The sequence below is a fragment of the Pogoniulus pusillus genome, chromosome 24 (genome assembly GCF_015220805.1).
Source record: "Pogoniulus pusillus isolate bPogPus1 chromosome 24, bPogPus1.pri, whole genome shotgun sequence".
In the NCBI taxonomy this organism is placed as follows: Eukaryota; Metazoa; Chordata; class Aves; order Piciformes; family Lybiidae; genus Pogoniulus; species Pogoniulus pusillus.
This window is the reverse complement of record NC_087287.1, coordinates 2,127,813-2,151,793: the sequence shown is the minus strand read 5'-3', so window position 1 is coordinate 2,151,793 and position 23,981 is coordinate 2,127,813. Positions and strand designations below refer to the sequence as shown.

The window sequence follows — 23,981 nt, the reverse complement described above, 5'->3', positions numbered from 1 at the left end:
GATGCCAAACCACCCTGGCAGGCAACATTCCTATATTGCTGCCATTCTGATATACATGTTAGTAGAATCATAGAATCAACCAGGTTGGAAGAGACCTTCAAGATCATCCAGTCCAACCTAGCACCCAGCCCTGGCCAATCAACCAGACCATGGCACCAAGTGCCTCATCCAGGCTCTGCTTCAACACCTCCAGGGACGGAGACTCCACCACCTCCCTGGGCAGCCCATTCCAATGCTAATCACTCTCTCTGCCCACAGCTCCCTCCTAACATCCAGCCAAGACCTGCCCTGGCACAGTTTAAGACTGGGTCCCCTTCTTCTGTTGCTGGGTGTCTGGCAGAAGAGACCAACTCCACCTGGCTACAGCCTCCCTGCAGGCAGCAGTAGAGAGCAATGAGCTCTGCCCTGAGCCTCCTCTGCTGCAGGCTGCACACCCCCAGCTCCCTCAGCCTCTCCTCACAGGGCTGTGCTCCAGGCCCCTCCCCAGCCTTGCTGCCCTTCTCTCAACACCTTCCAGCACCTCAACATCTCTCTGGAATTGAGGAGCCCACAACTGGACACAGCACTCAAGGTGTGGCCTTAGCAGTGCTGAGTACAAGGGCAGAAGAACCTCCCTTGTCCTGCTGGCCACACTGCTCCTTACGCAGGCCAGGATGCCATTGGCTCTCCTGGCCACCTGGGCACACTGCTGCCTCATGTTCAGCTACTCTCTACCAGCACCTCCAGGACCCTCTCTGCCTGGCTGCTCTCAGCCACTTTGTCCCCAGCCTGTAGTGCTGCTTGGGGTTGTTGTGGCCAAAGTGTCTCTTGCAACAAATTTAATTTGCCATTAAAAATTAAGTATCTATTTCATTCCTTTCAGGAGGCTACTGCAAATCCAATCCTAAAACTCCAGATGCCTGGGACAGCAGAATTTTGAGCCACCAAAGAAAACAAACAGAGGCTACTTATCAAATCACATTTTCTCCCCAACCAATAATTCAGTTGATTCAGTGGCTCAATGTCAGACTCATCGCTTCTTGAAAATTGGCACCAGCTAGACTGACCACAGTCATGTTAATTAAGTAGTTGTCAGAGAGTCCAAGTCCTGTGTTTGCTTTATCAGCATTTCAAACAGAACCATGGAAATAGAGTCCCCTGGAACAGAGCAGCAGACACTGCACAAGGCTTGGGGATGAACAGGTGCTGAGAAAGAAGGTGGCCACCTCCACTTCTCAAGCCCCAGCCAGCAAAAGGTACCCGAGGTGACAGAGAAAGAGTAGGAGCACAAAGCTGTAGCAAAGCCTGCTGCATGTGGGTTTCACATGTCCAGGGCCCTTGCTTGTGTTTTCCACCCAAATGGATAGAACCACCAAGGAAAGCACTGGAATTATCTCTCCAACAGCAGAAGGTTGAGCAGCAGGCCTGGGCAAACACATGGCACAGTGACTGACAGAGTCTTCAAACCATTTGGCCATTATGCTGCAGAAACAGAAAACTGGAGTAAGCCAAAGAGCTTTGCAAGAAGCCTCCTGCTGAGCCTGGTGCTGGCCTTTCTGAGGCTGCCTATCATCTGTTACCCAAGGCAGCCTCTTCAACTTGTTTCAAGGATCTTGAGCAGCTCCTGAGCTCGGGCTCGCCTTCTCAAGTAGCCTCTCCTGTTTCCTCATGGGACTCATGTTGAAAGCAAGATTATTTACAAATGGTTGATCCCTTAAATTAAATGCTTGGTAGAAATGCTTCAGAAGTTAGGCTGACACCAAAAGTACATAACCTGCTCTTAAATCATGTGAGCTAATCAAATCAGATGTATCCTCTGTTAATTAGTTCAGGAGTCACCGATTACAGCATCTTCTCCAGCACTTATCTATGCTAGATAAGGCATCACACCAGTGTGTGATGGTGTGGGAGTTATCTGCTCCCCAACACAATCAAATCACCCAGACTAGACTCAGCTGGCTGGAGCTAAGGAATGAAGCTTTGCATTCCCAGCTCAGCACAATACACAAGCAGAGATTTACAATACATTACAAGTATTCACAGCTGTATACAGCAATAGAGCAGTTAAAAGTGATACAGAAACACAGCAGCCCTCCCAGACATCAGTGCCTAGGAGGGCTCCCAACCACCCTGCCACCTTCTTTCCACACCTCTACCTTATTCCAGAGTCTGCCTTATGTGCAAGGTGAGCTGCAAGGATTGGCAAGGAGGGTTAGAAGCAGAATGATTAGTTGGGTTACACAGATCCAAGTGTAACAGCCGAAGCCCAGGGAGAGAAAACACAGACACCAACTCTTGCAGATAGAGACACTCTGTCTTTTCTATGTTTGTGTCCTTGTTTTTATACATCTCAGCAAACCTATGGGTGAAGCAGCCCTCACCATTGATTCCTTTTCACAGCCTAGAATCTAATTTTTCTCATTAAAATATTCCAACTATCCTCCAACCAGCACACAGTGTGACTTTAAAGGTTGCTGTTTGCCAATCTGTTAAACAACCACCTGTTGAGAGAACAGAGCATGGACTACACCAGCAGCACTCAGCTTGGAACGGAGCTGCAATGCTGGGACAGAGCAGTAACTGCTAAGAATCATCACCAACATTTTGCTAGAGGACTGCCCACTTCAGGGGTCTATTTTAAGAGTATACAAGGTGCTAGCCTTACACAAAATGATGAGTCACTCAAAAAACACTGTTCTGGCTTCCTGCTACAGCAAACTAAGCACTTCTCTCCCTCCACATCTACAAAACACTTTCAGGTATGCCCAAAGTCACAGCCCCCAAACCCACAAGACTGCTTTTATAAACAGGTAACATATACTGAACTCAACAACACTGATGTGTTCTTCAGCAACAGTTGTTCAGAAGAAACTTGGGATGGTACCAGAAGGTAAGAAGTATCCAGAACTGTGTAGTACTTCTGCAGACAACTCCTAATTGTAGTTTGGACTTGCTTCCTCCCACTATAACTTAGTGTGTTTGGAATCTCAAAACAAGACTTGAAGCGTTTCCAATGGAGCAAGCAGAGAGATTGAGCCTTTTGTAATCTTAAGCAATATGCAATGATTCTAACTTCTCATTCAGCACTCTCCCTTCTTGCAGGTAGTAATAAATGCTGCTCAGACTTTGTGGCAACAGCATTACAAATAAACACTACCATCAAATACCTCTGAAGTGCTTTAGGATTCCTAAGTTTAAAATGAATAGGAGAGTCACAGCCAACAAGTAACCCATAGCTTGGATGGTTCAAAGATCTCTGAGGTGTCAGATCCCACTGAAACAGGAGAGAAGCTGAACAGAGGTCACACAGAAATCAGAACCTGCCTCGCTGGTGAAAACTTGCGTTCTTAAAGATGTCAACCAAAATATTAGTTTCAAACAGCTCATTAGCAGGAAAGGTTCAGTGAAACAGGAACCTGTGACTCAGTTTCCCCACTCGCAGGGAGAGGTTACAATGCCTAACGCTCCTTTTGGGGCAGCTAACAGGCCTGGCTACACCTACATAAAGGTTTTAATTTCCAGCCCAGTAAAGCCTTTCATCACATGAATAATCCAACTAAATTACCTGTAAAGTTCAAAGCAAGCCTATGCTGGAAGTGCTCCCTTGGTTCAAGAGCTCCCAATGACTTGGCACTCTAAATAGTTTTTTAATTACTTTTAAAGCAGTCGGCTCATTTATTACTAAAATCTTATGCTTTTTCTTTATTCTCTGTATATGATTTGTACAAGCATTAAACAAATGTGTTTCAGGACCTCATTCTGCCTTCTGTTTTCTTTCCCTGGGAAAAAGCACTTCCCTGTTATTGCTAAAGCAAATTAAATCCTGGGTGTCTGTTTTATTTATCAGCTGCGTGATAACAGCACGAGGCACAACACATTTGTCAAAGCCCTTCTCCACTGAAGTATAATTTCTGCTGTCAGCCTCTTTATGTTTATATTCAATATTCCAGTTGCCTTTGTTTCTTGGAACACACGTAAGCACACATTTATACGTATCCCCCCCCAAAAGAAGTGTAAATCCTATCTGTGGAGTGCTCCACGCAACCCCCCAACCACGGGATCACCAGGCCAGCTCATTGATTTAGTCATTCCCTGCACGTTTTGGGGGGAATTATTTGAGATTTAGGAATTTTCCCAAAATGTCACAATAATAACTGTTTTATCTTTTTACACCATAATTATGATTTGGAGCATTGCTTTTCTTATTTCACCCAAGCATGCCACAACTCATGAATAAAATATGACAACTTTGATAGCATCCATTGCTGTGGGTTCATCCGTAACAGCACAACGTGCTCGGGGTACTAAGAGCTCCCTTTTGCTCCCTAAGCCTTTGTTTCTGAAAATAAGCTTTTATTTAAATAGAGCTGCCACATGTGTCCCCCTTTTCTGCATTTCTTGCCATTAGCAGTAACACCAGCAATGATTTTTATTTTTTTCTTTTCTTAATGACTACATTTGGAAAGTGATTAGGATGGCATGAAGCTAGGAAGGCAGAATATCCCGCTCAAAAGCTGGGACTCTCCAGACATCAAAAGGCATTAAAAGCACTGCCAGCACCAGACAATAACAGAGAGGACTACAACTTTTAAATGTGTGGCAAATACTACCACCAAAAAAAAAGGAAACTTGATTTTGTTGTAGCTTCATAATTAATTACCATGAAGTCAGCCTAAACAATGTCCGCTGCCTCCTTAATAAGATTACTGTAATCAATGCTGCACAGAGTTCTCCTACCACAACTTGTCAGCAGATGCCCTGAAAATGAAAACTGGAGGTGAAAGTGCAGTACATGAAGTTTCCAAATCATTGGCATTTACCAAGTTATTCCACAAGTGCCACGATTCAAGGCTGTGCTGTTTCATTATCCAAAAAGCACGATGAACATCCCTAGAGACATCCACAGACCAAGAAAAATCATGACACACACTCAAGCCCCACTCTCCTCCCACACATCTTGGCTTTGTTATTTTCCCCAAGAATAAGCTTTAACATTTCAACATTGTTATGCACAATGAGCAAAAGTGGAGGGGGAGAAAAGCAGAGGCAGGTCTGAATGCCATCTGTAGATAGGCTTTCATCAGAGGAGCAATGAGTATTTCATCTCCAGGATCCAGTTTCACAGGCGTTGCTCTCTCAGAGCATCTTTGCTACCCTCCAGTCTACAAAGGAGTCAAAAACAATTTTTAAAAAGGATAAGAGGGAAAAAATGGAAGGGGAGGAGGAAACACAATACAGAACTAAGTTTTACAACACAAACTTGCCTGCTGTAGGAAGTGTCTGCTCCCACTCATGCCAACTGGAAAATTCACAGCTTCAGAGGGAGGAGTCAGCCATACACAAGAGGGGAGGACAGCCTCAGTAAAGCAATACGTGCAGCTCAGTAATCATAGGACTGAGCAGGTTGGCAGAGACCTCTAAGATCATCCAATCCAACCTAGCACCCAGCCCTAGCCAGTCAACCAGACCATGGCACTAAGTGCCTCATCCAGGCTTTGATTCAACACCTCCAGGCACAGTGACTCCACCACCTCCCCGGGCAGCCCATTCCAATGCCAATCACTCTCTCTGTGAAGAACTGTGTCCGGACCTCCAGCCACTTCTTGACCCATATCAGAGAGAATCTGTCCAAGCCACGAGCTGCCAGCTTTGCCAGGAGCTTGTTGTGACAGACAGTGTCAAAGGCTTTGCTGAAGCCCAGGCAGACTACACCCACAGCCTGCCCCATGTTCGCCAGGCAGGTAACCTGATCATAAAAGGAGATCAGGTTGGTCAGGCAGGACCTAAACCTAAACCCATGCTGGCAGTTGTTTTTCTGTGCTGGTTTTTCCTATTCATAGCAGGGTGGGACACTGGGAAAAACTCATCTGTAACTAAGAAAGAAATGTTATCATGCAAGGAGGAAGGACAGGGGAAAGACTGTAATGAGATATCTTTTAGGAAGGCAAAACATCAGTGCCCAGCTATGGTATTTATTGCTTCCAAACCGTTACCTGTAGATCCGTGTTCTTGGAATCACAGAACCAACTTTTTCAGCCCATACACAGCCTGCACAACTAAGGATTTAGACTGATGGTTTAGTGGACATTAAGTGCCAAAACCAATTTTCTTGCCTGTTCCATTAAAAAAACCAAAGTAACGTTCTCCACTCTGTCTCACTGAAGAGGTAATCACTCAATCTAACGCCACAAGCCAGCACAGCATGACATGAGGACCTCACACCATTTGTGGCAAAAATGAAAAATAAGAGGGAAAAAAAATGTCCACTTCTTGTCATTTGTGCATCCACCTCGCAGGTGGCAAGACCAATCTAGCTTTTGGCATAGAAGAGGTAGGTTGAGGCCTCAAGTACCTAACTCTCACTCTTCATCGGTAGTTCAAGACGGCAGGGTTTTTCACCGCAAGAAATGGTCCATGCCTGACCCTTGCATTAGGTTTTTGTGTACTTCCTAATGGTAAGAAATCTTTAAAGTAGCATTTTTTCAGCATTCTGAAATCATTGTAGTTGTTTCATTTTGTGGGATAGTAATTTCAAATAACACCACCTCCCTTCAAGCAAAAAGGGGGGGAGTTTTTTTAGGAGGAGTTGACTCAAGTGGGACAAGTATAAAGACACATTTCTATCAAAATTGGTTTCAAAATTAAGAGATCACTCTTGGGGTCAAAATCAACCATAATGGGTTAGTTTGTTTCACTGCCTACAGCAAGAACCCAATTCTTCAGCACTGCTTTTGCCTCCCTCTTCATTTCGTCAGTTCTGACTCAGCAGTGCCAGGTAATGTTCCAATTCTGTGCTTTTACCCCAGGACCTGCCCAGCAACCAAGACCTGCAATATGAGGGGCAGTAACTTATCCTAACTTCGGGGAAGAATTCTCCACCCAAGGATACTCAGCATTGTGCAGGGACTCACCTCAAGGCAGCACAACTCAGGTACTGACTGCTTCACCTCAACCTTCCAGAACTCTACTACACAAGAAGCTAATAGAAGCTGTAGATGCACGGTAAGCTATGACTTAAAAGTATCAGTTTACCAAACCCCTTTTGCAGGAAAGAGCTAATTTCTGTTCTGAAGAAGACACAAGAAACCCAAGCTGTTATTCTTACTTTTATCTAAATTGATTTACTTTCATTGTAAGGACCTAAATGCTCCCAAGCGCAGTGTGGAAGCATTCAGCTCTCAGCAGCAACGGCAGACACTAATTTCTGCATCCCCCTCTCTGCCCACTTCAGAGCAGAGACCTTTTGTTTCCTTTCTGCTCATCTTCACTGCAGGACTTTGTCAACAGGTTGCCAGTAGCAGCCAAGGTTTTTCAGTGTACTACAGGAACACTGAAGTGCTCATGCCACCTCCCCTCTGTACTCACCACTGTGGCAATGAAGATAGACAAGCAGCACAATTATTGTCTCCCAGGATAGCAAAAATAACTGCTGAGGACAGAGGCAATGTGTGCTCAGAATTCCTTCTTAATCATTACAGACAGGATGGGAAACCCAAAAATTGTCAAGCAACAGAAGGCAGAATGACAGCATTCAGGGGAGAAGCAGAAACTGGTCACTGTCAGTGAATGTGCCTAGAGGTCTGCTTTAGTCTACAATGACTTGGGAGAGAGGAAAGGAGTGTCTGAAAAAAGAGACTGGAACAAGAAACTGAGGTTTCAGAATTAGAGAATCACAGAATCAACAGTGACCTCTAGGATCACTGAGTCCAACCTACAGAATCAATCAGCCAGGCTGGAAAAGACCTCATACCTTCCTGGCAATATTTTATACTCTAATGTAATTCAAACATCAGACAAGACTGGAAACAGTGAGCAATGGATAGGTCCACACAAGTATTCCTCAAGCTACTTTGGGGAACTGACCAAGTTCATGGCAACTTATGGATTTTCAAAGCCTCAAAGCACTGTTCAATAATTATGTCCCAGGAAGGCTGGGGAGGGACTGTTGAGAAAGGCTTGCAGCGATAGGATGAGGGACAAGAGATTGAAACTAGAGCAAAGTGGAGTTAGGTGAACGTCAGGAGGAAGTTCTGCACAATGAGAGTGCAGATAATAGAACAGGCTGCCCAGAGATGTGGTGGAGGCCCCAACCCTGGAGACATTCAAGGTTAAACTGAGCAACCTGACCTAGTTCAAGACAGAATCATAGAACCAGACAGGTTGGAAGAGACCTCCAAGCTCATCCAGTTCAACCTAGCACCCAGCCCTATTAAGTCAACCAGACCATGGCACTAAGTGCCTCATCCAGGCTCTGCTTCAACACCTCCAGGGATGCAACTCCACCACCTCCCTGGGCAGCCCATTCCAATGCCAATCACTCTCTCTGCCAACAACTTCCTCCTAACATCCAGCCTAGACCTGCCCTGGCACAACCTGAGACTGTGTCCCCTTGTTGTGTTGCTGGGTGCCTGGCAGAAGAGACCAACCCCACCTGGCTACAGCCTCCCTTTGGGTTGTTGCAGACAGCAGTGAGCTCTGCCCTGAGCCTCCTCTTCTGCAGGCTGCACACCCCCAGCGCCCTCAGCCTCTCCTCACAGGGCTGTGCTCCAGGCCCCTCACCAGCTTCGCTGGCCTTCTCTGGACACCTTCCAGCACCTCAACATCTCTCTTGAATTGAGGAGCCCACAACTGGACACAGCACTCAAGGTGTGGCCTGACCAGTGCTGAGCACATGGGCAGGATAACCTCCCTTGTCCTGCTGGCCACACTGCTCCTGATACAAGTCCCTGCTCACTGCAGAAGGGTTGGACAAGATGACCTTCAGGGTGGTCCTTTCCAAGCAGATGCATACTGTGATTAAAACATCAGCTGTATTCAAGCAAACAAACAAACAATAAATGAGAAGTTAGATGCTAGGGTTAAAGTCTTGCAAGCAAACCTTGCTGAACCCTCTGGAGTTGCACATTTCAGCACTGCCCTTAATTACAGGATCACACTTTCCAGAGTCTCAGTCAGTGTGACCAAAAAAAACAAACCAACAAAGAGCAAAAAAATATTTATCAAACAAGGATCTGAACTTCTGCTTTATTTTCATTGCTGGAGGCTCACCTTGAACAGCAAATCTACCATGCTCAAATCCTTCTCTGAAGACAGAGCAAACCATGACCAACTTAATTATTTCAGCACAGTATTCAAGACCTCTACAAAAATTAATGAATTCTTTTCACACCACTGTTGTTGCAGGAAATGTACTAATGTACCTCAGCTTCACAGGTGAGCAACCAAAGCACAGCAAAATTAAGGCTCTAAATCACCATTAAAACCCCACATTACCCAAGTTGTATCCTCCAAAGACATTTGTTCAAAATCAGCACACATCACAGATATTTGATAGCACTACCAAACCTGAACTTGCAGTGTTTCTGCCTATTTTTCTGCCCTAATGCTGCCTCTACCATAACCAAACCTTTATCCAGTCTTGCCTATCTAGTCTTAAAGCAGTCCTCTGGTCCACCCTATTGGCCCTAGCCCCTTGCTTATCTCCCCAGGTTTCTTGTCCCAGCTGCTCTCCATGGCTCCCTTTATCATGCTCTTCATCCCTTCATCTCAATTCTTTGCCCTCAAGTCAGAGTCCTTGTATTGACCTCATTGCATTGACCTCATTTTCAGCCTTCAGCTCCCCAACACACTTCTTTTTCTTCTCTTTCCTTTGCCTCCTCAAAACTGGAGGGGGGAAAAAAATCACTTTACCTTCTTTTTTTTTTTCAAGAGGAAAAAATGGAAGTATCAAAGTCCCAGAGCTGAAGGAACCTGCCAGGTTTCCATGATAAATACATACCATGCAGAGGTGGAGGACACCTTTTAGGACAAGCTGGGTGTGGCTCAGGGGAAGCCTCTTTCAAAAGGGCAAAGAAAATGATGTAGTTTGAGGGAAGCAGCAAGCAGCTTTGCTCTCTGTACTGGCCTGAAGCAGGACAATGGAGTTGCTGGTTTCAGGAACTCAACGAGATGCACTTTTCTCACAAGAATGCTGTCTCTCTGTGTGTGCTTTAAGATACTCCCTGTTCTTTCACCTTCCCTGGTGGAGCAGTGACTGCCCAGAAAAGAATTCAGCAGTCACTGGCACAAAGTGGGAAGAAGGAGCATGACTGAACTTTGTGCTGCTGGAGCATCAGGCCAGGTATTTCTCATAACTCCAGAGGCTGTTTAATACAAGCAAAGAAAGAAAAGCAAGAAAGGACTACATCTAGGTAGACTTCCAACAGTACTCAGTGGTTTATTTTACCAAGTGCTATATGTAATACACATAGCAAAAAGGCCATTCCTAATTTAAAGGCTAAGTTGCAAAACACTGCCAGATTTCTGGGAAAGAACACAGCAAAGCCTTAATAAACTACTTGGAGGAACTGCTTTATAAGTAAAGGCTTCAAGCCTCTATTCACTCGTGAGAAGTGTTGAGAGGAGAAAAATTAAAAAGAAATGGGCATAGCTGACAGGGTGTAAAAGAAATAAGATTTTACTTTCCCAATGGGAACAAAAGTCAGACTGGTTAAGGCAATCACATAACAGCTAGGCTGAAGAACAGGCACAATCTGCCCAGAAGAGCATGAGCAGCTAAGCATCTCCTTTTGCCTTATTTACAAAGGAGAGCCTTTGCCACTAACTCAAGATCCTGCTGAGGTTTCCACCTAAGGGTCAAAACAAGTCCTGCTTCCCTGCCGCCTGAAACACAGCACAGGACTGAGCCCCACTAAGCAAGTCATGGCTCAGTGTTTCTTGTGTACTGAAATCCTTGCTATGATCCTGTGGGGATTTCAGCATCGCTTTGCCATGTCTGTAAGACACTGCTTACAGATGATGTCAGGCAGTGTCTGCAAAATGCTGAGGCACTGCATTAGGCAGACAATTCATATATACAATACATTTCCTTGAGGCAGATGTCCCAACCTCACAACTCTTTCCTTGAATTCTTTGCATTTCTGGTTGGAGGTGAGAAGATATGGAGTCAGACACAGGATCCAGGGTGCCCCACTCCCCAGGAGCACTTCAGTTAAGAATATCCACTCAGCCCACTTTGTTCCTTCCTGTTAAAACAACCCACCCTGCATACAAAGACCTTTTCTTTTTCCCCCACTCCTGTTGGGATGAATAAATAAATGACAAATAATTAAGCCACCATAATGTTAGGGCCTTATGAGTCAGACTGTTTGCAGCATGTCCCTACCTATGGTGGGGGAGTTGGAACTAGATGATGTTTGAGGTCCCTTCCAACCTAAACCATTCTATGATTAAAATTATGAGTTATGTATTAACATTGGTCTCTTCTCCCAGCCAACCAGCAACAGAACAAGGGGACACAGTCTCAAGCTGTGTCAGGGGAGGTCTAGGCTGGATGTTAGGAGGAAGTTGTTGGCAGAGAGAGTGATTGGCATTGGAATGGGCTGCCCAGGGAGGTGGTGGAGGCACCATCCCTGGAGGTGTTCAAGAGAAGACTGCATGAGGCACTTAGTGCCATGGTCTGGTTGACTTAATAGGGCTGGGTGCTAGGTTGGACTGGATGATCTTGGAGATCTCTTCCAACCTGGTTGGTTCTATGATTTCATCCTATTCACACTGCCAGCACTTACACTGCTTTTTGGATTCCCCCATCTCCATTTCACAGAGAGATGAAACTGAAACGCACAAGTAATGGATCTGATCAATCACAAATCCAGCTGAAATACTCTAATAACTGAAATTCATGCCCACCAGGACCACTCAGATTACTACACTTAATTACAGGTTTCCCTGCTTTTCAGAATCAGGAACAGCTCTTCCTTGCCCAAAGGCAACCCAATCTCTCAATTGGCACTTTGGTTCAATCATGCTGTCACTCAATTTGCAGCGCAGCTGGACTGGCTCCTTTGCCTGTGCAACTGCTTCACACACACATCTCTCAGCTTCCAGCTCTTACTACCAATATTAGTATAAAATCAGAATGCTCCACAGATCTCACTGAGGTTGTCTAGGACTGAAAATCATTAACTCTCTAGGGGAAAGAGTCCTCTCACATTTTCTCTCGAGGTTAAATCAAATCATGACATCACTCCCCAGAATCCTTCCAACAAACAGGATGTCACTTACAGCAAAACAAAAAAGCAAACAGCACTGATCAAATATCCAATTCAAAATAAAAGTTTCTCACTCTTCTGTGCAGGTCTTCCTATAGATCCCCTTCCTAATTTCTCCTATTTGCCTCTAAAGGCAAGTGAAAGAACGCCCCAAACTTCTGAGGCTTTCCCTTTCAAAGAGTTTAATTCACAGAAAAAGAATCTTGCTGAGGAGAACAATCCATATTTTCACTGGAGCTGTACACATAATTGTCTGGGTTGGGGGAAAATTACCATTTCTCTACCTCAAAGATGTAGACTTCCAGGGACACACAAAGGAACACTCTCAGTTTGAACAGCTCTAGTAAAGCTGTTTTAGGAAACACATCTCACAAGACAGAAGATGATCCTCAGGGAACCTTTGTGTAAGCTCCAAGCCCTGTTACACTGCTGCAAGGATGCCTCCAAAGGCAGCAGGCAAAAATGACCCTGTGAGAACTGCTTGCCAAAGAACACACACACATTTTTTCTCATCTCCTAATCTAGGCAACCCTTGGCAGAGAAATCCTGCAAGTTAGGAGGCCTTCTAATGTGGGTCCACATTCAGCACTCAGCCTGCCAGGGGAAGTAAGTCCTCCCCTGCCCAGAGGCACCACCAGAGCAGTGAGGCACAGCAGGCATTGACTACTCACATATGGTAAAAGCTAACCAAAGCGAATCTGTGCTGGAAGGACCACATCTTGGAGGCTGGAATAGCTGGTCCAAGACAACACAGTGCATCTGAAACTAAGCACCAGCTTCCAGGCTTCTCTCTCCTCCAGGAGTGTCATGTTGGCTGCAGGGATTTTGTGAATCTCTGTGGGGGAAAAGTATTTCTACCTTAGACATAGCAGCTGCCCTGAGTTCTATATTGCTTTTGGTGTATGGCAAGATAAAAATCAAAATTAACTATCTTCTGTTCCCAGCCAAGGCACCTGGCATGCAGCCAAACCATAGTTGTAAAGTAAGTCACCTCTGTTAGCAAAAGGGAGTTCATAGAGCTGCCAACATGCTGCTGACGTCTCACAAACAACAGACACCAACAGGAAGGAAGCAGCCAACAGGGCAGCCTTGGACTTCCATTCTATTTGACAGGCAGCAAAAAACCCCTCACAGACCTCTCTCAGGACAGAGTAGCAGAGCAGAGGTCTTCTTCAGTCTTCTCCCAGCCCTAGGGCTGATGATCTTAACTGAGCAGTTTCATTTTCCCAAGTCATTCCCCCAGAAGTTTTACACTACAGGTGACAGCCAAGCACAAGGCTATTCCTTTGTGCATTAGCAACAAGCATTTCTGCTGTGGGAATTACCAAAAAAAAAGGCTTTATTTACCCAACTACAGACTTTGAATTATTTATTCACTTCATACAGTGAATTTCTGTTCATTGCCTCCCATGAACATCCATCTTCCAATTCATCTGCTCATATGAATTTTAAGAGCTCTACCCTTTTCACACTGGTTTTCTCCAAGGTTGTAAACTACAGGCAGGGTCCTCCAAGGAAAAAAGAACTGAATATCTATAGAGCCCTCACCATTAGCCTTTCAAAGCTACTATCAGTATCAATGGCTTCAAACAGCATCCTCAAAAACACATCTGCAGCTCTGACCAGCAGCCTGTGCAAACTCACCAAGACAAGTGCATCTCTGTGGTTATGATTAGCTACATGGAATAGCAACTGGAAGCACTAAAACCATAGAATCATCGAATGTCAGGGGCTGGAAGGGACTTCAAAAGCTCGTCCAGCCCAAACCCCCCTGCCAGAGCAGGATCTCCTATACCAGATCACACAGGAACGCATCCAGGCAGGTTTTGAATGTCTCCTAACAAACATTTTCAGTCAGTCAAACGCCACCGCTGCCCTCGGAGGAACGAATGTACTTCAGTATCATTTGTCCATAGCACACAAACCTAGAGTCAAGGTACCCAAAGGAAAACTGCTATCTTCTCCTGAATAAGTTAATGCTCTTCTTCTGGACATGAATCCAGAAACCAGTGTAAATCATGCTACTCATTGCATCATTAGAGATTGAAAATGTGACTGACACATTCTGAGGTCTCCAGAAGTGTCCCTGCTCTGTCTCCTAAACTGTTCTTGGTCAGGTGAAGAAAGCACTAAGAGCACAGATCTGTTTCTTTTCTCCTTTCCAAGAGACAGTCAGCATTGCTGATCCAGAACTAAAGCTGAATGAGGTCATAAAAATTTGCCTCTAAAAACAGCCACAGAGGAGAGATATCAAAAATGAGACACTGCATGCACACTTCAACAGAGCAATGCACAGTAAAGGGGGGGAAAAAGCAAACATTTGAAGACTCCACCATACAAATGTTCCCAACTGTGCTTTAATGTGCATGTTAATCTCGACCCATACAAACATCTTCCTCACCTAGCAAGCACGTTGAAGCAACTCAGCACCTCCTCCTCACAGGCTGTTGCCTCTTAATCTAGGCCTTACCTCAGTCCAGGGTGAAACCTGCCAGTTTAGCCAGAACTTCCCTCACTAAAAATATTCCCAATGCCATTTCATAAAATCACAGAATCAACCAGGTTGGAAGAGACCTCCAAGCTCATCCAGTCCAACCTAGCACCCAGCCCTATCCAGTAGCATTACATTAGAATATTGAATGAAAAAAAATCCCAAGTCTGAGTGACTTATCCTACACCTGGTACTCAGCTGGGGCAGCTGAAATGGCATTTTCTCACATGAACAGTTTCCACAAAGTTGATGGAAGATTTGCTGCGTTACTGATCAGTGTCACCACATGAAATGCTTCCCCAGAGCTGCACAGCTTCAGCCCAGCGTCTGCGTGTGTACGATCGCAGAGAGCAAGCACACAAGAACACAGCCAAGTCTGTGCCTTGGAAAGGCTCTGACATTTAGTTAGAAATAAAGCCAAAAGCTCAAACCTCACCTACCTGAAATGACAGCATGCTGGGGGGGAGGGGAGATACAAACCAAATTCAAAATGAAATAAAATGCCAGGCATATTTCAGGAAAGTAGGAAGGATCATCTTTGAAAACACAGAAGAAAGTGGCAGCTGTGCAAGTTCACCGTTGCAGGGTAGGCAAGTACACCTTTACAGTCTGGCATCAAAGCTCTCCCCAGCTCATGCAGACAGACATGAGGTAAGAGAATTGAGGGCATTTGTCTTACCTTGGAATAAAAACGCTTTGCTGGCATTGTGTAATCCTGACACTTGTGTTACCCCAACAGTTGTATTCACAAGATCCAGTTCCGTGATGATATCAATTTGTAAGTCAGGATCCATTCCAAATCCTACAGCTGTTGGAGGCAAAGAGAGAGAGTGGTTTAGATCAATTTCTATTTCAAATCAGGCAACTAAAAGAATGGAGGAAAATATCCAGTGCAGACATTTCTAGTAGCTGCACATGCACACACTGTATACAGTAATTACTCACAAGACAGTCACTGCTGCAGGAAACAGAAATATTCTCATCCAGCTCTCTCAGCTAAACTATTTTCCTTCCACCAATCTTACAACACAGCCATTAAAACATTCCAGGACTGATACATTAATCCAGTCTCTTCATTAGGCTAAGCAGTAACAAACAAACAAAAGCATAAGCACCTAGGCAAAGAGATGAAGGAGATTTACAGCATTCATCTATTGGCCATGCTATTGCCAGGGAGACGTGAGGGCTGAAAATTCCTCATATTTCTTATCTAGCTGAAACTAACAGATCAGGCCTCACAGCTCAGAATCTAAATGTAATCTGTTTTCCCAACTGAACAAAATTACCCTGGAGGAGATGTGGTAGCCTGGAAGCACAGCCCTATGAGCAGAGGCTGAGCGAGCTGGGGGTGTGCAGCCTGCAGAAGAGGAGGCTCAGGGCAGAGCTCATTGATGTCTGCAGCTACCTGAAGGGAGGCTGTAACCAGATGGGGTTGGGCTCTTCTGCCAAGCAATCAGCAACACAATGAGGGGACACAGTCTCAAGTTGTGCCAAGGGAGATATAGGCTGGATGTCAGGAGAAAGTTCTTGACAAAGAGAGTGACTGGCATTGGAATGGGCTGCCCAGGGAGGTGGTGAAGTCACTGTCCCTGGAGGTGCTCAAAAAAAGCCTGGATGAGGCACTTAGTGCCATGGTCTAGTTGACTGTATAGGGCTGAGCGCTAGGTTGGACTGGATGAGCTTGGAGGTCTCTTCCAATCTGGTTGATTCTATCATTCTATGATCCTGTAATCCAGGAACCCTGGGTGACTCACAGAACTGTTTGATACAGCTTCAGAAGTGCAGCTCTGTGTCTGAGCACAGCCTGTGCCTGCGAAGTGTGCCAAAGCCTACCTACTAATAGCAGACATTCATCCACTTAAACCAGCAGCAGCACCTTCTGATCTACAGGAGCATCTGCTGGAGAAGCACACATCTAAACCTAACACTTAGAAATGCTTTGTGTTCAGGGAATGACTGGATGCTCCTTGAAGTAGTAGGGACCTGAAGGGATTGACAGAAAAGATACACTCTCAAGTAGTTTGAAGGCACATTCACAACTTCAGGGCGACTTGATGGTTGTGTGGCACACCATGTTCATTAAACATATGCCTCCTATTTCTAGGGAAGAGGTGAAGCCAGCCTGACCAAGGCATCTCTATCAGCATAGCAGTAAGTGTGCTATTTGACACAGGTCAAATATCTCTTGTGGCATCCAAGCACTTTCCTAATGAAATTTTTCACTAACATCATTAGTAACAGGAACAGGCTCCAAGAATGAAATCCTGACGCAGCTGAAGTCAATGGCAAAAGTCACACTGACTTCTGTGGAGCAAGGACATTACCTGTAAAGCATATCCAGATTGATTTCCACTGAGTGGACTTCACGTTCAAGTCTAAATTGATTCATTTGTTATTCCAGGACCGTGCTTCTGGATCAGCTAAGCAGCAAATACTCTAGTTTGATTCTTTCAAAGGCTCTAAGAAATTACTGAGCTGTACAGAATGAACAAGAAGTTATGTATTCTACTCATAAATCATTTGCACCGCAGCACTTTCTCCTCTCCTTTAGTCAAGGATTAAAACTTGTTGGAACAACATGTGCTAACGCAGAGGATTCTACTGCACGAGTGGCAAAGTAGTACAAACTGCTGAAAGGAGAGCTTTGGGATGTCTCTAGCAAGCTCACCCCACCAGGAAAATTAAGATCTAAAGCCATTTGTCAGGATCGAATTTCCAGGGCTGCTGACATATCCAAGTGGTTTTATAAGGATGTGGGATAAAGATCTTTTCGTAGAAAACCAGAGACTATGAACCCAGATAAACTTCTGCAAAGGTAAAAACTGCCCACACATCCAGCAGCAGCAGCAGGCTTGCACTTCACCCACCACAACTGACACTGTGCACACTGATGGACCCTCCCTTTCTCGAGGAAGCACCAGCATCAAAACCATGGCCAGTCAGCTCTTCTGGTCCCTGAACACTCAGACACAGCCAAGATGCTGCTGAAGAAACCAATCCACCTGCTCTGGCCACCATTTGCCAGCAACTGGCTTTTCTTTACTGCACCTGTCTCTGATAAACAGGAGAGAACTTAACAACCTATTGATTCTCAACCTGCAGCAACTCTTTTACTGCAAGAGCTGAAACTTACAAACTCCAAGCACACCTAAACACAGGGAGTAGCCTTCTGTGGAAAAAACAAATTAGCTAACTAACTAAAGACAGAAAGAAATAAAAGCAAAGATTGCTATAGAAGGAAACATTCTAAACCAATTCATTGTTTCCTCCAAGGTTTTCATTCAGAAGAAAAGCAGCACACTGTAAAATGTGTGGCGTTACCTATGGGGAAAGATAGAGTCTGCTGTCCCTGCCAAGAACAGAGCATGCTGTTCCTGGTTTGAAAAGGGTTAGATCTACTCAGATCAGTAAAAGCACGGCTATGAAAGGCGGTCAAGCAAGGACAAAACCCTGCTTAACAGAAAGGACAAACTGTGTCCAGCAAGACAAATCTTGACCCCATTAGAGTCAGTGAAAGCTCTGCCACAGACATCAGCAAAGTGAGGACAGAAACCACATCTAGCAAGAGCAGGCACTCCCATAAATCACAGTAGCTCCACTGCTGTATTAAAGCCATTTGTTCCAGCCTGAATACCCAAGGCTCAACAAGTATAGATCACCGCAGCTCCACAGGCTTCGATTTCTGCCAGTGAAGGATCTTGTGTGACAACTTCAGTGTGCCCCCTTCCAGCTTTTAAAACGCTTTCAAAACCAGCGACTGTTTCTAATGTCACAGCAACTATTTAGCAAGATCCTAGGCTGCTTTAAATACCTACTGATTTTCCCGTGCTGGCTCTTCAAACTGCAGCAGGCAGTCAAAAGCCCAGTTAATAATTAATAAACAACAAATCAGCAGCTTCAGTATGATAACCAAGTCTCCTTTTCCCCTGTGGTCTCCTGCAATCTATCAGAAAGATACCACAGGAATATCAACCGCACTTGCATCTTGTATTTTAAGTTACCTCTCTTGAGCAAAACAAGAAGATGGAAATACAGTTTCTTTCTGAAGTAAAAATTAACCATCAACCTGCCTGCTCTCACTGGAGAGCTATACAAAGCTCGGCCTCAAGTCTGGCTGGCACTGCTCTCAGTTCCTATTTAAAGTAATTGGGCCATTCCCCTTAAATCAGTGGCTTACACAAGCAAAACTCCAAATGATTCACTCAGGTGGGCGGGAGTAAAAATCATCTCAGGACTTGGTGGATTTGGCCCAATGTGGACTGAAGGCACTACAGTAGATTAGAGAATTAAGCCATATAATTATGAATGATGTCACTAGGAAATCCCTAGAAGAAATTAATTCTGCCTTGCAGCTCCAACGGCTTGAATCCTCTGCTTGTGCCTTTATCACCTGTGCCGAAGCACCAGCAGTCAGGCCACGCTCCAGCTAGCTCGTGTGCAGCCATGCAACGCAGGCAGTGCATCTAGAATCTCCTCAACATGTCTGATGTGCTGGTTGGGGATGGAAAAACTTCAAGCAAAAGCACACTCCACACAGCCAAGTCATTTCCACGTACCCACGTGCAATCGTTAACCGGTAAAGCACAGGCTCTAGGGAGAGGCGTTCTCTGCTTTTCCTCTCACAGCCTCGGCAGCAATTGTTGCACAAACTTTCCAAGAGGCTTCACCAATCCCAGCAGTAGAGTTTTGGGTCCTACTAGCCATTTCAAACGCCTGTGTGCCCTACTGGTGGGAACACCACCACGAAAAGGGGCAGGCGACAGTTTCTTCCATTTTTATGTCACCTCTCAAGAGCTATAGCATTTTATAAGGTAATGATTAGTTATAATTTTAGAATGCGTTCCTCCACACTTGCTATAATTACGCTGGATAATTTCATTGAGAACAGCCACAAACATCAGCAAGAAACTGCCCCCCCCCCCTCCGTGAGCTCCAGCGGAGGAAGCGCGGAGCAAGGGAAAAGAGAACAAAGCCTTCGCTAGGAACAAGAAACGGTACTTGGGTCGCACAGCGCTGAAGCGATAAGGCAGCTGGCGCAGCATCGGCAGAAATAACGCACTCGCCGCCGCCTCCCGCTTTAACGCGGCTTTCCACATCCCGCTACCGCGGGCAGCACCGCGCAGCTCCCGGCCGGACCACAGCGCGGCCAACCCACTCCACCCTCACCCCGCTCCTCAGCCCACATCCCGCTCCTCGTCCCTGCAGGGCGCAGCGCGCTCGCCGCAAACTTTCCCTTGCCTACCCTACGGCACCCACGGAGCGGCCGCCTCCCGGAGCTCCCCTCTGGGGACGAGCCGAGCTGCGCCCCGCGGAGACCCGCACTCACTCCGCGCAGCGAGGGGCGCCCAGCCTCGCGGCGGCAGCACCTCACAGAACCGGTGCCGCTCCCGAACCCCCGCAGCGGCCACAGCCCACCAACACCCCCGGCGCCCCGCAAAGTTTCCCCCCGCGGGGCGGAGGCCCCACTGCCGGTGCAGGTAACAGGAACGGACACCGAACCTGCGTCCCCGGCCCGGTCCCTCACCTGTCCCGGCGGCGACTACACACGCCCAAAGGAACAGGAGGAGATCCATCGGCGCGGCGCGGGCGGCGGCGGCCGCGGCCGCCTAGCTCCCTCCCGGCAGCTGCTGCGAAGCCGCGCCGAGCCCAGCGGAGCCGAGAGCAGCCTCCGACTCACGGAGCAGCTCCGGCAAGCGGCGGCGGCTCCGCCCGCTGCCCAGGCGCGGCCCCGACGCCCCCGCAGCGGGGGCTCCCCGCCCGCCTCCCGCCGTGACGCGCGCCCCCCCCCGGGCCTCGCCAGCGCCGCCGCCCGGCCACGCCACGGCGAGGAGCGGCGCACCGGGAGCCCCCCTTGCTGCCCCTCTTCTGGCTCTCTGAGCGCTTCAGGGGGGAAGCAAAGGAGCCCCAGCTCTTGTCCCCCCGCACAGGGGAACTCCTCGCGGCCGCAGGTCCCTGCCGCGTAGCAGTGGTCGCGTACCCGAGCCCCGGTTCTTGCTCACCCGCACAGGTGATCTCGCGGCCGCAGGTCCCTGCCGCGCAGCAGAGGTCGCATGCCCGAGCCCCGGCTCTTGCTCACTCGCACAGGTGATCTCCTCGCATGCCCGAGCCCCGGCTCTTGCTCACTCGCACAGGGGAACTCCTCGCGGGCGCAGGTCCCTGCCGCGCAGCAGTGGTCGCATGCCCGGGCCCCGGCTCTTGCTCACTCGCACAGGTGCTCTCGCGGGCGCAGGTCCCTGCCGCGCAGCAGTGGTCGCATGCCCGGGCCCCGGCTCTTGCTCACCCGCACAGGTGCTCTCGCGGGCGCAGGTCCCTGCTGCGCAGCAGTGGTCGCATGCCCGAGCCCCGGCTCTTGCTCACTCGCACAGGTGCTCTCGCGGGCGCAGGTCCCTGCTGCGCAGCAGTGGTCGCATGCCCGAGCCCCGGCTCTTGCTCACTCGCACAGGGGAACTCCTCGCGGCCGCAGTTCCCTGCCGCGCAGCAGGGGTCGCGTACCTGAGCCCCGGCTCTTGCTCACCCGCACAGGGGAACTCCTCGCGGCCGCAGGTCCCTGCCGCGCAGCAGGGGTCGCGTACCTGAGCCCCGGCTCTTGCTCACCCGCACAGGGGAACTCCTCGCGGGCGCAGGTCCCTGCCGCGCAGCAGTGGTCGCGTACCCGGGCCCCGGCTCTTGCTCACTCGCACAGGTGATCTGCTTGCGGGCGCAGGTCCCTGCCGCGCAGCAGGGGTCGCGTACCTGAGCCCCGGCTCTTGCTCACCCGCACAGGTGATCTGCTCGCGGGCGCAGGTCCTTGCCGCGCAGCGGGGGGCGCGGGCCGGGCCCCGGCCGGGGGCGAGGTGCGGCCGCACAGCTGTGCCGGCGGCGCGCGGTCTGCCCGCTGCCACCTGCGCGCCCCGGGCGCAAAAGCAGCAAGAATCAACCCTTATTAACTATTTAGCCGTGGCAATACTTTGTGCTTGCTATGAATAAACAAAGAGAAGTCCTGAGCTGTAGCACAGCAACTTGCACTGCTCCTCGGGCTTCACCCATGTCCTTGCTCCAATCGCCTAACTGCTCGCTCTTTCACACCTCTAAAGTGTAAGGTAAAGTACTTGTGAGACATCTGAGAATTCTGCTCTGGTGGCACTTCTAAAAACCTGCCTTCAGATATTTCCTCCAGCCTCTAATTTAGCTTGATCCTTGGCAAGAAACTGACCACCACATGCATCGATTATATGCAATGACTCTTCCCCGTAGAACTCCTTATTTAAATTTGACCCTAGATCAAGTTCCTGTCCCACTGGACCGATGCAGAGCGAGATTTCCCGCTGAAACAGTTTCGCCACCCTTCAAATCAATCCATTTCAGCCGCTGAAGCCGCAGAACGCACCTCTCTGCTGCCTCCTCTCACCACGTTCGGGGTTGGTTTTGCACCAGGCAAACTCTAGCCATCTTTAATGTAAAATAACAAGCTGCACACTTGGGTAAAGTTAAGATGACACCAAAAAAGTGGCGCCCATCTTAGGGGGGTAGTTGCATTCGCACACCTTACACTAACACGAGCAAAGAGTTGGCTGCCTAATTGCTCAATCAGTAAGATCTGTGCAAACAGCTGCTCCTGGGTGCGAGCAGGGCATTCCAGAAGCATCTCAGAAATTTGTCTCCAGTGTATCAAAAGTGCTTTCACTCAAAAGTTTGTATCTGCTTTCTTTTGTTAAGGGTGCTGTGTCATTAGTGCCACTCTCACCCGTGGGTGTTGGGGAGATGAATATACATGGCACACAAGCACATGCATGTACCTATAGGTATATCCATAGCAACAAGAAAAGGAGGCAGTGGAACATCAGCAAGGGAAATCCAGCCTTCTGTCATTCTATCCCATCCTGATAACATCATTTTTCTGCATAATATTTACTCTCTGATTTAAGAGGAGATTTCTCTCTGTGAAACAGGTCTGTCATCCAGTTCATGTTAGCTTAGCTATGCTTGTGCTTATCTGGCAGTAAAATCAAGGTCCATCTATAGCCGAAATTTAATTCAGCTCAAGCTCTCCATCTTCCACTTGGTGCAGAGTCTTTAGCAGATACACAGTTTAAACTGGCCATGGATAGACTCTTAAACAGACCTGCTGTTAGCTTAACCTACATCTGGGTTAAATGCTGTTATAAAGAGCTACTGTGAGCACACACAAACACTTGCACTGACTTTTCAGCTTTAAAGCACAGCTTCAAACACGTCACAATCACCTGATGGGCAAAGAATGCCCTACTCATACCTGACCTGTTCTTCTGTCAATCACAAACCTCCCCACAGCCCACGGCTGCTGCAAAAAGTAACACAAGCAACTTGGGTAGGAAGTGCTCTGAAAAGAGCCGGTCCCACAGATGTGGGTCTAACCCAGCTCCACGCCTGAATGATCACACGTTGGGAGAGCATCAGTAATCTCACAAGCATTCCAACTGCTCATATCAGAAATGAAGAGCACAAATGGATGAAGGGGAAAAAAAGCCAAATGCCATTCTCCCAGCCAACACTGTTCTTACACCTCCTCTAGTGGCAGCAAATCATCCTCCCTTATCACCTACAAATCTGATATCCTGATATGATCCTGTCAGAAGTATAAATAGCTGAGAGGCATGACATTCAGAGCAGAAGTAAAACTCTCTTCCTGAATGTTCCTAGCAATTAGAACAAAACAAAACCTGGTGGCACTTTTGTCAGAGTAAAGCAACAGTCTCGGCAAGCTGGCAGGATTTCTGCTCGGACTGTGCTTGGAGTCCCAAGCACAACTCCAGGCTGGGTGGGGAATGACTGAGAGCAGCCCTGAGGAACAGGCCCTGGGGGTCTGGGCTGATGAAAACCTCAACAGGAGCCTACAGTGTAAGTGCAGCCCAGACAGCAACCCTGTGCTGGGCTGCAGCAAGGCAAGGAAGAGGATTCTGCCCCTTGGCTCTGCTCTCCTCAGACCCCACCTGCAGTCCTGTGTGCAGTTCTGGAACCCAAACACAAGGAGGACATGGAACTGCTGGAGCCAGACCAGAGGAGGCCAGAGAGATGCTTGGAGGGCTGCAGCAGCTCTGCTCTGAGGATAGGCTACAAGAGTGGCTCTGCAGCCTGGAGAAGAAAAGGCTTTGAGGAGACCTTGGAGTGGTCTTTCAGTATCTGAAAGAGGTCTACAGGAAGGCTGGGGAGGGACTATTGACAGGGTCTTGTAATGAGAGGATGAAAGGTAATGGGTTTAAACTGGCAAGAGGAGATTTAAACTGGATGTTAGGAAGAAGATCTTTCCAGTGAGGGTGGTGAGACTCTGGCACAGGTTGCCCAGGGAGGTTGTGGCTGCTGCCTGGTGTTCAAGGCCAGGTGGGATGAGGCCTTGAGCAACCTGTTCTAGTGGGAGATGTCCCTGCCTATGGCAGGGGGTTGGAAATGGCTGAGCTTTGAGGTCCCTTCCAACATAATCCATTCTATGACTATAACATACCTGT

General features: G+C 47.7%; 1 protein-coding gene across 8 annotated transcripts in view; it reads right to left on the bottom strand.

Moving 5' to 3' along the window:
• NELL1 (neural EGFL like 1) overlaps window positions 1-21,201 on the bottom strand; it is a 322,104-nt gene extending 300,903 nt beyond the window's left edge. For 4 of the 8 annotated variants that reach the window (XM_064163056.1, XM_064163060.1, XM_064163061.1 and 1 more), the window contains exons 1-2: window positions 20,045-20,238; window positions 15,200-15,328 (exon numbers count right to left, since the gene is read on the bottom strand). In XM_064163056.1, the coding sequence (XP_064019126.1) occupies window positions 15,200-15,328; window positions 20,045-20,093 (178 nt within the window). In that variant the 5' untranslated portion in view covers window positions 20,094-20,238. The other 4 variants (XM_064163058.1, XM_064163057.1, XM_064163059.1 and 1 more) reach the window with 4 other exon arrangements.
• Window positions 21,202-23,981: the final 2,780 nt, after the last annotated feature.